Source organism: Petaurus breviceps, unplaced genomic scaffold (genome assembly GCF_028583685.1).
Source record: "Petaurus breviceps papuanus isolate PSGF00001 unplaced genomic scaffold, PetGlider_PUasm1.0 176, whole genome shotgun sequence".
NCBI classification, from domain to species: domain Eukaryota; kingdom Metazoa; phylum Chordata; class Mammalia; order Diprotodontia; family Petauridae; genus Petaurus; species Petaurus breviceps.
In genome coordinates, this window is record NW_027185771.1 from 6914220 (window position 1) to 6929040 (window position 14821).

The 14821-nt window shown below is 45.4% G+C and overlaps 1 protein-coding gene across 1 annotated transcript in view; it reads right to left on the reverse strand.

The window, feature by feature from the left end:
• The window catches only part of ZFPM1 (zinc finger protein, FOG family member 1), a 195694-nt gene extending 194507 nt beyond the window's left edge, over positions 1-1187 (reverse strand). Inside the window, exon 1 of the mRNA XM_069085576.1 lies at positions 1031-1187. Within this exon, the coding sequence (XP_068941677.1) occupies positions 1031-1070 (40 nt within the window). The 5' untranslated portion in view covers positions 1071-1187. The remainder of the gene's footprint in view (positions 1-1030) is intronic.
• Positions 1188-14821: the final 13634 nt, after the last annotated feature.

Here is a 14821-nt window from a genome sequence, read left to right on the forward strand (position 1 = left end):
TCTCTCTCTCTCTCTCTCTCTCTCTCTCTCTCTCTCATTCTTTCTTAATACAAAGACTGTGAGAGTCAAACTGGGCAGATAAGATCACAATTTCAGCCCGTCCCGACAGAGTGATCTTATCAGGATGGGACTTGCAGAATGGAATATTTTAAACTTTATCTCCACCCAGATCAGAGGCTGCCTTATCTGGCTGAAACATCTCTGTGAAAGCTAGGGGAGGAGGGAGGGAAAGGGAGAGACCAGTAAACCCACTTAGCAGGGCTCAAACTTCCCCTAGTCACAAGTAAAATTAAAAATAATAATCGTCCTCCCCGCCCCCCCCCCACACTCCGCCACCAGCTTCCTCGGACCATATAGTACAACGGCAGCTCACGTATATACATTTCAGATCTGCCCTATGGAGATTAGATTACATGTCACTGCAAACAGCCAACACTGCAGGAGGCGGCAACAGACAGACTACCGAAGAGGTGGCTGTGGGGAGTGGGCGCCGGGAGTAGCTGGGGAAGAGGCTGGGTGAAGGGTGAAGGACGCTCCGAAGGGACGCCAAAATGGCTCGAAGAGGGAGGCAAGAGAGGGGAGGACCTGACTGGGGGGGAGGGGGGCCAAGCAACAATACAGACTTTATCTGGGCAGCTGCCTGCCAGGGAAACACTGAGATCCCACGGGAGAAAGAGCCGCCTCTAGTTCGGTCGGGTCCCCCTCCCTCCCGCCGGGTCAGCAGACGTACCGGTGCTACCTTGGGGGGCGAAGGATCCCATTTAACAGGGGGATTGGGGGACTACTGGGGGTGGGGCGCTCAGAGCCGGCGGAGGCGGCGGCGGCCGTTCAAGTTCCAGACGGTGAAGGGAGGGGAGAAAGAGTCCGCAGCCCGCGCAGGGGAGAAGCGGGTCGAGGTCGGCAGGCTGGAGAGGGAGGGGGGGACCCCAAGGCTAGCCACCGCCCCTCCCTCTCTCTCCGTCCCAGCTCCTCCTTCTCCTCCTCCTCTTCCCGCGGTGGCGGCCACCCCTGCCCAAAGTTTGCCACTTACGTTTGATCTGCCGGGGGTTGCTCTGTTTTCTCCTGGACATCTCTCCAGCGATCGGCTCCCTTCCTCCCTCTAACTGCTCGGCCGGCCGCAGGTCGGGGACGGGCTCCAGGGACGCAGGCGGCGGCCGCAGCCTCTCATGCCCGCCGCGCACTCCCTGCGCCCGGGGAGCTCCCTCGCCGCCGGCCCCGGATCCCGGCGGCCCCGGCGGCGCCCCCGCCCCCCTCCCCCCAATCTCGGCCCGGTGGCTGCGGAGCCGCAGAGCGCCGCGGGAGGCGGGAGGCGAGGGGGGGGAGCCCCCCCCCTGCCTGGCTCGGCGGAGCAGGGCGAGCTGTGGCTGCGGCCGGGCGGACGGGCAAGCCAGGCGGGCTAGCAGGCGGCGGCGGCTCGGACTGGCGTGCGCTGAGGTCCCGGCGGGCGGAGAGAGCCCCGGCTCCCGCCGCTCGCCGCCGCTCCGCTTCTATTTTCTCAATGGAACCAGCGATGTATCCACCGGGCTGAGCGTTCCACCGCACGGGGAGCGCAGGGGAGGGGGCGGGAAGACAGGACAGGAGAGGGGAGGGGCGGTCCGGGGCGGGGCCCGGCAGGGCCGGGCTTCGGACGAGCGTCACTCCCGCTCCGGCCAGGCCTGGCTCCTCCCCTCCCTGGCCCCGGACTCCGGGGCCCCGCCCGGCGGAGCCCAGCGAGCGCGCTGAGGACAGCCCGGGGGCACCGGGGAGGGCGAGGGCGGGGCCGAGCCGGGCAGCCCTGGGGCGGTGGGGGGGAGGGGAGGGGCATCGCCCGGGGAGGGGCCAGGGGGCCGGGAGGAGGAGCGGGCCGGGCTGGGGGCGGAGTGGAGGAGTCCTTGAGCAGTTGGAACGCCTACTCGGCGGGACTCATAAGTAAGGCTCAGTTTAGCCACGAGCTGGACGGCGGGGCATCTTATTAGAGAAGCCTGCGTGCATTTTACGTATATGTGTATGTCGCTCCTGTAACATACTAATGTATGCTCATAAAGACCAGCTCATAGGACTTTCGAATATCAATAACTCACATTTCTATGCAATTTAAAATTCACAAAGCCCATTCCTCAGAACCAGCTACCCTGTAAGGCAGGTATGGATTTAATTACTCTAAGAAAGAGGTTAAGCGACAGGGTCAGCCATAATTCCAACCATGGTCTCCTGACGCCCAAGTCCATCCTCAGTCCCTCCACTAAACATATAGCACGGTGCCTGCACATAGGAATGCTTTATCTATCTGAAGCAGACTGTCTTTTCCTTAATTGTATTGCATTTCCTATTACAGTTATTTATGCTCCTTATTCTTCTCTAGAGGGTGTCCCAAAAGTCTAGGACGATTAAAGCTTAAACTGGTGCAGAGACTTGGGCACCCTGTGTGGTCTAGATGTTTGCACCCAATGTCCTTGAAGGCCCGTTCCAACTTTGGAGTTCTATGAGATTGTACTTGAGGGCAAGCCAGATGTCCTCATCTCTGTAGGACATCTCTTGAACACAGCTCTTGAACTGTGGCCTATACACAAGTAGGTCCTAGATAAGCCTTGCTGAATTAAGTAATGAATGAATAAGATTACACAGTACTTTCTTCCATTTCAAGTCACCAAACATTCATTGGCAGAGTGGGCTGATCACCAGCTGGAGAATCAGGGATCATAGGTTCCATTACCTGTCCCTGGCCCTTTTGTGATTGTAGGCAAAGTCACTGAAACTCCCCAGCCCCAATTCAGAAATTTGTTTTCCTTTGACTATATACGTTATAACAGGGGTTTTGTTTTCCTTTAGTTCTCAATTGCAGAGGGTGGTGTGGAAAGGAGATAAGATGGATTTTTTGCTGATTGAAAAAATAAATTTAATTTTTAAAAATAGGAAAAATAAGACTCTCTGGGCCTCAATTTTCTCATCTGCAGCAGGAGGTGTTTGGACAAGATCACATCTGAGGTTCCTCCCAGTTTTATGATACAAGTATCTAAGGAGGTAACTAGGTGGCTTAGTGTTTAGAGTTCTGGTCCTGGAGTCAGGAAGACCTGAATTCAAATGTGGCCTCAGTCACTTACTAGCTGTGTGACCCTGGGCAAGTCACTTCATCTCTGCCTTAATCCACTGGAAAAACGAATGGCTGAACTACTTCAGTATCTTTGCCTCATGAACAGTATGATCCCCAGGGTCACAAAGAGTCAGACACAACTGAACCCACACACAAATACCTTCTCTGGTTTATGCCAGGCCTTGGAGGAGACAGCACAAGTACACCTCCTTCCTTCAAGGACAGGATACAGATCCCAAAACAAGCTCACTTGGGCATTTTAAGGCTTACAAAGCCTTCCCTAATGAAATAGGGTTCGTTCTCATGTTTAGAAAGGGTAAAGAACTAAGCCATGACCCAACAGCCAAGCAGTGTCTGAGACCAGATTCAAGTGCCAGTTTTGGGACCTCCAAAGTACTTTCTGGCAAATGAAACACTTCATGAAAAGTACAGGGATGTACAAAGTGCTACGGAGGGTGGGAGGGCACACAATCATCCCTCCCTCCTTTTTTGTCTTTATCCTTTTGTGGCTTTCATGCCTGGCTTCCAGCCAGCAATATTGTTCTCTTTTGCTCCCTCATCTAGCACTGTCTCTTCTGGTTGTTGTGAGAATCAAATAAGATCTTATTTGTAAAGTTTTTTGCAAACCTTAAAATACTATTTGTGAATGTTAACTATGGTGATAATGACTATAGCAAGTATAGGCATATTGCAGAGCACTGAATGAGTCTATAACCACTCCAAATAGTTTGGCCTAATTATCCACACAGGAAAAACCAAGTGGATGAACTTACTGTCCAGACTGTTATGTCCACACTATCTGGGACAGATACTACAAATGGACAATAAACAGGGCCCAGAATTGCCTAAGTTTCAATTGCCCTGGGATCAATTCAATTCAGTTGCCTAAATTCCAATTGCTCTGGGATCAGGCAAGATGAGTTGCATTCAATAATCCTCACAACAATCCAGGCAGATAGGGACTATTATTATAACTGAGGAAACTGAGGCAGACAGAAGTTAATTGACAAAGTTAAATAACAGGGGTAAACAGCTAGTGAGTGTCTGAGGTCACCTGTGGCAAGATGGCGACATCTTATAGACCAAACATTTGAAGGAGAAACAATAAAGAATGTCATCAGAGAAATGTCTGATGGGAAAAGAAGAACTGGTCATGGACTGAGAGTGGGGAATAACTCATGGACAGCATTCCTACACTTCTTTCTACTCCATATTTATCCACAAGAGGAAAGAACCCAAAGCTTTGGGGAAACTTGCTATCGAGAAGTTTTCAGTAGACAGGGAAGGGAGTCCCATGGGATTGGCAGGATGGCTTGTGATCTTCTTGGTGGGATGAAATCACAATTGTTTGCATGTTCTCTCAATCTCATTACACTTCAAACTCCTTGAGAACAGAGACTGTCCTTTGCCTTTCTTTTTTGTCCCCAAGTGCTTAGCCCAGTAATTGGCACCTAGTAGGCATGTCATGATCACTTATTAACTGACTGACCTATAGATCCATTGGCATATTGAAATATCCTCAAGGCCTAGCATAGAACAGGTACTTAATTTCTATAGAATCAAATTTGATTGAAATGATGACAGACTGTACTGGACTGCAAGACTGACCCCCTGACTCAGCCAACGGTAGAGTTGGGGGTTACCCAGACCACTGGGAGGTGCCTGACCTAGAAGAAACAGAAATTGCCTGGGGGAGAAGGGTGGGGGTGAGGAGGAAGGAGAAAGGAGGGATATTTGTGTTTAAAGAGAATGGAATTATGAAATCTCTCAGCCCCACCTTTATGAAACTCCAAAAGCCCTTATTAATTTATATTAATTAAACAGCCCAGGCTACCAGAGTGAACATCTCCCATTCCAATCCATGGATATGAAAGAATTGGTTCCTTGGACCCTCAGATTATGTTTGTTGGAATAGTGACTATTTACTGTCTATTTTATAGGAGTGTGTGTGTGTGTCTGTGTGTGTGTGTGTGTCTGTGTGCCTGTGAGGGAATGAGAAGGGTAAGTGTGATTTTATGCCATATATTCAAGATATTAGAGCTGGGAGAGATCAGAGGATTTTCCAGCTAGAGCACAGAGGTCATCTAATCCAGCTCCCCTATTTTACAGATGAGGAAATTGAGTCCTAGCTAGGTTTAGTGACTTGTCCAAGATCAGAACTGGGATTTAGGGGTGGCCAGGTAGCACATCGAGTAAGAGTACCGGCTCCAGTGTCAGAACGACCTGGAGATCGAATCCCGGGCTCAGACACTTAGCACCCACCCAGAAACACCTGGCTGTGTAACCTTGAGCAAGTTACTTAACCCCAATTGCTTAATAAAAAAAAAAAAGAACTGGGATTTGAATAAAGGTCCTCCTACTTCCAATCTAGCAGTCTTCCTCCTAGACCATACTGTGTCTTTTTACTGAATAGAGAACTGATGTGAAATGTCTTCACCCAAAGGTGAAATGTTCTCCTGTCTCTCTTATACCTTAGGAAGTATCGGGAACAGAATTAATTTAAAGGAATCTGTTCAGACTCAGTTGTTCAGAAACTGCTCTGTTTCCTGGCTAAATGACTGGTCTCTGCCCTCTCCCTTCCATCCTGACTCTGGACAATCCTATCATTCAGGTCTAGCTCAAACCTGCTGAAATCCTCCAGGAGACTGGATGCCTCTGCTTATGGGAGAGGGAGCTTCCAACGGGCTCTAGATTCTCTCAGAAACTCCTAAAGCTTGGATGGAGCAGAGAGAACCTCCCAGAGGGCGTGGGAAAGCCACAGACCCAGCCAAGGGCGCCTGCTCTAGCTACCCCTCCTTCCTGTCCCCAGGGGCTCCCATCCTCCCCACTCTCCAGACCCCATTGTTTGGACTAAATACCTTCTCTGTTGACACCTCTCTGGTTTCACGATTTCTCCCTCAGCCTGGTTCTTATTTCACCTTTGCCGGTCAGAGGGGAAAGGCAAGCAGGCCTGTGGATAAGAATGTTCTGCTGTCTTTGCGGTGCTTGGGGGTTCATGTTTTCATAGATTCATATAACTGCCCCCAGGGACCAAATTCTCATCCATTTTGGATTTAAAGAAGAGGCAGATCTGACCTGTTTGCTAATGAACGGGTCACACAATTACAAGTCACACAATTTAGAGCTGGAAGTGTTAGGAGTTTAGAGATCACCCAGCTGCCCTTCCTGGTCAATTTTACAGATAAGGAAACCAAGGCCTACGGAGGTCTTTCATTTGATTTTGTTTTTGAACAAAGATGGGATCTGAATTCCGCTCTTTTAATTTCCGATCTGTTCTTTCCCCCACAGCTGCTTTTCTTAGCACTTTACCACCTACTTATTTTCAAATTAGTGTTGAGATGAGCCCTAAATCTTACGTCAACTGGCCAGCTCAATACTTTCCTAAAGTCTCCTTTACTAGGATATCTATTAGAGTGATTAACAACTTTAACAGGTTTTATTTTAATGTAGCTTTTCTAATCCTTCCTCAGTCCTAAAGATAGAGTAGTTTGGTGCCTCAGAGGCCCTAGATTCAAATCTTGCCTCTGACTTGACTTGTGAGACCCTGGATAAGTCACTTAACCAGCCTCAGTAAAATGAACTGGAGAAGAAAATGGCAAACCACTCCAGTATCTCTGCCAAGAAAATTCCATGGAGAATCAGACACAAGTGAAACCACTAAACAACAACTTTGGACAAGTCCCTTAACCTCTCTCAACCTTGGTTTCCTTATCTGTAAAATAGGGATAATAATATCACCAGGGTATGACAATGAACATGAAGCACTGAGTACATAAATGGGAGTTGATATTGTTATTCTTCCCAACCTTCAATGCCCAAGTCAAGGCTTGCCTCTTTGAGAAGCTGCCCTGCCTACCGCTGATGTCTCCGTTCTCTGAACTCCCATATCACACCCCTCAGTCATCTATTACATGCATATTCATTTCTTGCTGCCCAGCTCTTTCATGTTTGCCAGCCAAGGTCCTAGAGGGCAGGGACTGCTTGGTATAAAGGTTACAGAGGGTCCTGGGAGGAGGGGAAGATCAAAGGAATTCATCTGGTCTTTGATCATAAGTTAGAATTGAGAGAAGGTCTAGCCTCTCCTTATGATGATTCTAGGTCCCAGCAGCTTCACTTAGCACCCTAGGCAAAACTGTAAAGTGAAAGTTCTGCCCTCTCTCCATATGGACAAGTTACTAATAATAACTTCTGTAAGAATTAGGACTTTGGAGTTGACACAGCCCTTCCCTCCATTAATCACATTTGACTTCCAGAAAAGCCCAGTTAGGTAAGCAGGGAAAAGGTTGTTTCCAATTTACAGATGTGGATACTGAGGCTCAGACCTGTTAAGTGATTTGACCAAGGTTACTCAGTTAGTCCATGCCAAACCTAGAAGTAGAACCCAGATATTCTGACTCTCAATCCAGTACTCTTTCTACTACACTGTCTACATATGGGGCACCTCTATGAATACAACCTTGCCTGCTCAGTTATATGGGAAAGTTCTGTTCCAAGGCTAAATCTGAGGTGGACTGGAAGAAGCAGCCAGAAGATACCTAGAATCCTTTCATCCACAAAGATCATTTGGTACACACCCTTTATTTTACAGATTAGGAAACTAGGGTATGGAGGTATTAAGTGTCAGAGACAGCATTTGAACCCAGATCCTTGGACTCCAGAGCCATTGTACCTGTCACCTCCTGCTACTGTTGAGTGAGTGATTTAGAGGGGTCAGGCTTCTAGCTTCCTCTCTTTTTCTCTTTAGGAAGGTGAGCGGATCTGTTGAGGGCCATGCTGGAGTTACAGGCACTGGGAGGCTCTGGGCATCCAGTTGCTCTGCCACCAGCTTGCCAGTTAAGGAGTCCTCGGTTGAGAGTGAAAGGAAAAGTGACGTAGCTGAGGGTGACTTAGCCAGTCAAGTGATAGAGAAACAGATGATGTCCAGATAGTTTAGCTCCCGAGTTTTAGCTTTAAATCCCTTTTCATCTCAGAGATGAGCTTTTGACAACTCTGTATATAATGTATATATGGCGGGTCTTTTTTTTCTGCATAAGCTGAAAACTTCCAGGGATATATTTCTGATGTCTTATCCCAGGTACTCCTCTCTGACACCAAGACTGTCATCTTAGCCGTCACTTCATGCTCCTGGTTCTCCTGTAGCCTTACAGGTTTCAATCTAGGCAAAGGTACCCTGTCCAGCCTCTGGGAAGGTGTGGGGAGAGGGAGCCTTGGGTGGGTCATTGGAGGGGCAGAGATGAAGGAGTGGCTAACAGCTTAACAAAACAAAACACTTTGCTGAAATTGGCAGGCACATTGGAGATTATATAAGACCCTAACTGCACTCTCCACTCCCCTCCAGCCTCTCTTTTCCCCTCTACCCCCAAAATGAAAGGGAAACCTACAGGGGGAAGGTGACTTATCCAAAGTCACATAGGTCATAAATTAGAGAGGAAGAGAGACAGAGACAGAGAAACAGAGACAAAGATGGAGAGAGACAGAGAGATCATAGAACATGAAAACTGGAAGGACTTCAGCTCCTTCATAAAAGCTTACAAAATGTTTTCTCCTTTACAATCCTATGAGGTAGATAGTGAAAACATTATTGTTCCCATATTAAACATGAAGAAACAGAGGTTCCTAGAGAAAAAGTGAGCGATCACACCATAAGGGGGCATCAGAGCCAAGATTTGAACTCAAGACTTTCAACTTCAAGTCCATTGGTCCTTGAATTTACACCATTACACTGATAATATTTATCAAAGTGACTTGGAAAGGATATATAATAACATATGGACAGTTGGGTGGTACAGTGTATAGAGTGCTGTACCTGAAATCAGAAAGACTCATCTTCATGAGTTCAAATCCTGCCTCAGGACTTACTAGCTGTGTAATCCTCAGCAAATGACTTAACCCTGCTTGCCTCAGTTTCCTCATCTGTAAAATGTGAAGGAAATGGCAAACCACGCCAGTATCTTTGTCAAGAAAATCTCAAATGGGGTTGTGAATTTGAAGTCAGAGGACTTGGGTTTGGCTGCTAGCTCCATAGTTAACTAGCTATAGACCTCAGGTGAGTTTTATTCCATTGCTTATGAGGCTGTATTTCCTCATCTGTAACATGAGGGAGCTAGACTAGATGACCTTGGAGGGGGCTCTCCCCACTCTAAATCAATGACCCTATATGCATGTGAATTACTCTGTTCTAGAGTGATCAGGGAAAGTTTCATAGGGGAAGACAGGAATCAAAACTGGGCTTTGAGGGATGGGTAGATCTTAGACCAGCAAGGAAGGTGTTACAGGCAGGGAAACCTCTATGGATAAAGACATCGAGGTAGGAAGTAAAAGGTGTAATGTTCCAGGGCCATTGAGCATACCAGTTTGGCTGAAGTGGAGGATTAGTTTTCAGTACCAGTGAGAGATAAAGTCAGGAGGAATTAAACAAGAATTTATTAAGCATCTTCTGCATATAAAGCACCGCACTATGCATTTTATGCATATTATTTCTTTCCATCCTCTCAACAACCCTGGGAGGTAGGTATTGTTATTATCCCCATTTTACAGATGAGGAAATCGAGGCAAACAGGGTCAAATGACTTACCCAAAGTCACACAGCTAGTAAATGTCTGAAATCAGATTTGACCTCAAGAAGATGAGTCTTCCTGACTCCAGATCCAGTACTCTATCCACTACACCACAGAGCTGCCCCTCTGAGGGGCAGTACCATCAGGTTAAAGTGTCACCTGGCCCTAGGCCTCCTGCCCTGCACCATGCCCAGCCCTGGTTCCTCAGTCTTTTATCCTTTCCATGTGTAAAGATGAAGGTCTAGAGCACATGCTATATATCTAACTCAGGACCAAGAATAGACACAATAATTATCTGTAAGTATTTGAAGGATTGTCACATGGAAGAGGGATTAGATTTATTTTGTTTGTCCCCAAAGAACAGAAGCAAGAGCAAAGGGAAGATGTTACAAAGGCCACTTTAGGTTTAGGACCATAGGGGCAGAGGTTTACAGCTGGCAGGGACCTTCAGAGGCTACCTACCTCCTTCCAACCTCCTCATTTTATGGGTGAGGAAACTGAGCCTAGATGGGTTAGATGACCTACCCAAGGTCAGACAGTGAGTAAGTGGTCAGATCTGAACCCACAGCTCCTAACTCCAAGTCCAGTATGTAGACTTTCCACTGTGCCCCACTGGGAACACTTCTAAACAATGCAAGTTCTACAGATGTAGCCTGGGTGACCTGGAGAGCAGGCGCTTTTTCCCTCATTGGAGTTTTTCCAGCAAAGGCTACATGACTGACCACATATTGGACGTGGTGTAGGGTGGTTGGATAAGACACACAATGAAGGACCTTTCAATGTGGACATTATGTGATTTAGCCAATCAGGAGACCTCCATACTAACCCAAGCTTTGCCACTAACAGGATGAAAATCTTTGGTCCATGGCCTCTCTCTGGGCCTCATTTTCTTCCTTTGTAAAATGCGGTGTGTGTGTGTGTGTGTGTGTGTGTGTGTGTGTGTGTGTGTGTGTGTATTGTGAGAGAGACAGACAGACCTACAGATAGACAGAGAAAGAGAGAGAGAGAATAAAATAGAGAGAGACAGAAAGATAGAGACAGAGAAACAGAGTAAGACAAAGACAGAGAGAGAAAGAAAAGAGAAAGACAGAGAGACAGAGAAAGGCAAAGAGAGACAGAGAGAGAAAGACAGAGATAGAGAAAGGCAAAGAGAGACAGAGACAGAGGCAGAGAAAGGCAGAGAGACAGATAGAGACAGAGACAGGCAGAGAGTCTGCAAACCCCAAGCCAAACTGTTCTCAAGTCCAGCATCTGTCCTTTTGTAATGACTGAGGAAACAACAGAGTCTCTGGCACATGAAGCTGGTCATTATTATTTAAGCACTTACTTTGTGCAAGGTGGGCAGCTAGGTGGCACAGTGAACAGAGTTCTGGACCTGAAGTCAGGAAGACATGGGTTCAAATCTGGCCTCTGACACTTACTAGCTGTGTGACCCTGGGCAAGTCACTTCACCCTGTTTGCCTCAGTTTACTCATCTACAAAAGGAGCTGGAGAAGGCAATGGCAAACTACTCCAGTGCTTTTGCCAAGAGATACATCGTGTAACACAAAGTGCTTTATGAATTCTGTCTCTTCTGATCCTCTCCATGTAAGTACTATTATTACCCCCACTTTATAGGCGAAGAAAGTGAGGCAGACAGAGGTTAAGTTCCTTGCCCAACAACTCATAAGTATCTGAGGCTGAATTTGAACTCAGGTCTTCCTCACTCTGGGTCTACTGCTCTATTCGCTATGCCGCCTAAGTGCTACACCTTCCTAACCCTCATTTTGCCATAAACATCTCCAGGGAAAATAACACAGAGCATCGTGTGATGACTATTTCCCTGGGTCCAGGCTAGAAGGGCTGCTTTCTCTCTTTATTATCACTTTCATTTCTAGTCCTGTCCTCTTCAAGGAAAAAAAAAGTATTATGAACAATACTGAACGATGCAATCAAATTTACTTTATAAATATTTATGTTCAAATAAATGACATTTATCCAATGAAATAGAATTCCAGCTAGTCACTTATTCCTTCTCTAAGACTCCATTGGGATTTTCCGTTTGTCTATTCTTTCTCATCCATTTTCCTTTTGATATGGTTGTAGTTACTCTACTAACCGTCCCTTGGTTCCATTTTTATCTCTCTTCATTATTGCATGAAGAGCTTTAAATATTTCCTTATGGTCTTTACATTTGCCAGCCTTAATTGTATTATGATATTCGATTACATGAATAACGTATTTAGTCTTTGTCACACGAGTTACTATATGACTGCAAGATAGAGGACACAACCATCTCTGAAGACATGAGAATGTCTATCCCCCAAAAGGTAGTGGAGAGGCCCCTGATGGGTCTGAGGAGGCTGCCATAGAGAATGTGTTATGGGCATCTGGAGTCCTTTCCATGTAGAGGAAGGAGAGGGTCTTGATGATATATAAGAGAAGTGCCTGGGAGAGATTGATGGGAACATTCTGTAACCTATTCTGGTCTGAAGGGGGTGGAGAGGAGGGACATTAAGCTTACAGTTTAGCTCTGTTCCTACATAGCATTTGCCCCTCCAGGTTTATGTCCAGATACAGCAAAACTGTTGGATAAATCCTGCCACTTTTTCTGGAGTCCTGCCTGAAGATCACTCCCTATTCCCCAGGACATCGATGCTTCCTTGGATAAGAAACCTGGCCTGACATTTCCCTAATTGAGAAATGTGAAAGGATATGAATAGATATTTCTCAGTGGAAGAAACCCAAACTATCAACAGACATAAGCAAAAATATTCTAAATCAGTAATACTTAGAGAAATGCAATTCAAAAACGGGGGTTCTATCTCACAGTCATATGATTAGTGAAGTTGACAGAAAAGGAAAATGACAAATGCTGGAGAAGCTATGGACAACCAGGTACATTAATGTACTGTTAGCAAAGTTGTGCAATTAGAACAAAACCCCAAACATCATTAAACTCTGCATACCCTCTGACCCAGCAATGACACTACTAGGTCTGTACCCCAATGAGAATTTTTTAAAAAGAGGAAAAGGATCTATATGTACAAAATATAGCAACTCTTTTTTTTGTGGCATCAAAGTTTTGGAAACTGAGGGAATGTCCATCAGTTGGGGAATGACTGAACAAGCATATGAATGCAAGAAAATGAGGGAGGAGATGATTTCAGAGAAATGTAGAAAGATTTTTATGAACTGATGCACAGATAATTGAGCAAGACTAGGAGAACAATTTATATGATAACAAAATTATAAAGACAAACTACTTTGAAAGTCTTAGGAACTCTGATCAAAACAATAACCAACCACAGTTTTAGAGGACTCATGACGAAACATGTTACCCACCACCTGACTGGCTTCAGAGTGTAGATGGAGACATAGTTATTTTGGACATGGCCAATATGGGAATTTGTTTTGCATAACTATACACATTGTAATTGGGATTTTGTCTTTCTTTCTGTCTCATTGGAGGAGGGGGAAAGAAGGTGGGTCTTCTTTGTTGTCTCCCCCATTAGACAGTGAAAGTCTCATGGGCAAACTGTCTTTTGTCTTTTTTCTTAGTCCCAGTGCTTAGCAAGTGCCTAGCACATAAAAGGTGACTAATAAATGTTTTTTGACTGACACTGATATTCCTCACAACTCTGTAAGGTAGACAGCAGAAGTATTATTATTTCTATTTCACAGATATTAAAACAGAAGCTCAAAGAGTAAGTGACATCCTCAAGGTGACCCAGATAGCACAAAGCTGAGACTAAAAAACCTAGCTCTACTGACCACAAATCTATAGGCTATACACATAATTAATTTGATAGACTATAAGCTCCTAGAGGGCAGGGACTGCTTGTTTTTTTATTTTTATTTTTGCATCTTCAGTCTTTGGCACATAGTAGGTACTTAATAAATATTTGTTGAGGTAACGAGGTGGCATAGTGAAGATAGAATGCTGAACTTGAAATCAGGAAGAACTGAGTTCAAATGATGACTCAGACATTTACTAGCTGTGTGACCATGGGCAAGTGCCTTGACCTATCTGTGTCTCAATTTCTTCATCTATAAAACGAGACAATTAGACTCAAAGCCTTTTAAAGTGCTTTCTGGTTCTGATTTCTCTTCCTTTGATTGATATGTCTCTCTTCTGATCCAAACACTACGATTATCAAATAAATCCTAACTCTCTCAGAATATTGATTAATATTCTCTACAATCTGATGTTACCCCACCATTCTAGTATTATCTCACTGTATTCCCTTTATGCACCCTATGATGATAAATATTTGTTGAATTGAATTAGTCTTTGAAGCACAGTCTTTACATCTTCCAGACCTCGATGGTGGGCTTTAATTCAATCCAACCAACGTTTATCAAGAGTCTACTGTGTACAAAGCAACCACAGAACCATAGTGGATATTAACCATGGATTTCCCATCTCTCTGCCTTTCTTCTTGCCATGTCCTAACTCTAGAATGGCCCCTACTTAGATTGCTGACATTAAATATCATCCTCAGGTTTGCAGGGCGCTTGACATATGGTATCTTGTTTGATCTCCTATAGCTATTGAAATTCTATGCAAAGGTTACACTTTGAATGCTTCTCTCTCCATGAAGTCTTTTCCAAATCTACTAGTCAGTAATGAGCCTGCTTTCCTCTGATCTTATATAGCACTTTGTATTATATACTTTACACTCATGTTATGTTTTATGTCATGGTTAGGGACGCATATCTCTCACAGTAGAAATGTTATTGCTGTTCAGTCATTTTTCAGTCATGTCTGACTTGTTCATGACCTCATTTGGGGTTTTCTTGGTAAAGATACTGGAGTGGTTTGCCATTTCCTTCTCCAACTCATTTTACAGATGAGGAAACTGAGGCAAATAAGGTTAAGTAACTTGCCCAAAGTCACACAGTTGCTAAGTATCTGAGGTCATATTTGAACTCAGGAAGATGAGTCTTCCTGACTTTAGACCTAGTGCTCTGTGCACTAGGATGCCCCCTAGCTGCCCCACTAGACTCTAAGTACTTGGGGTCATATATTAAATTTGTTTCTACCTTGTATCTTTCCCACAATGCTCTGTATCCACTTCAGTGCATCGGGGACCCATGACTTCATCAGTCTGGGAACACTCCCACTGATCTATCCATCCATCCTTTAGTCGATGCTGGCATGAATTATTCTTTTTTTTTTTTTTTTTTTTTTTTTTAGCAATCAGGGTTAAGT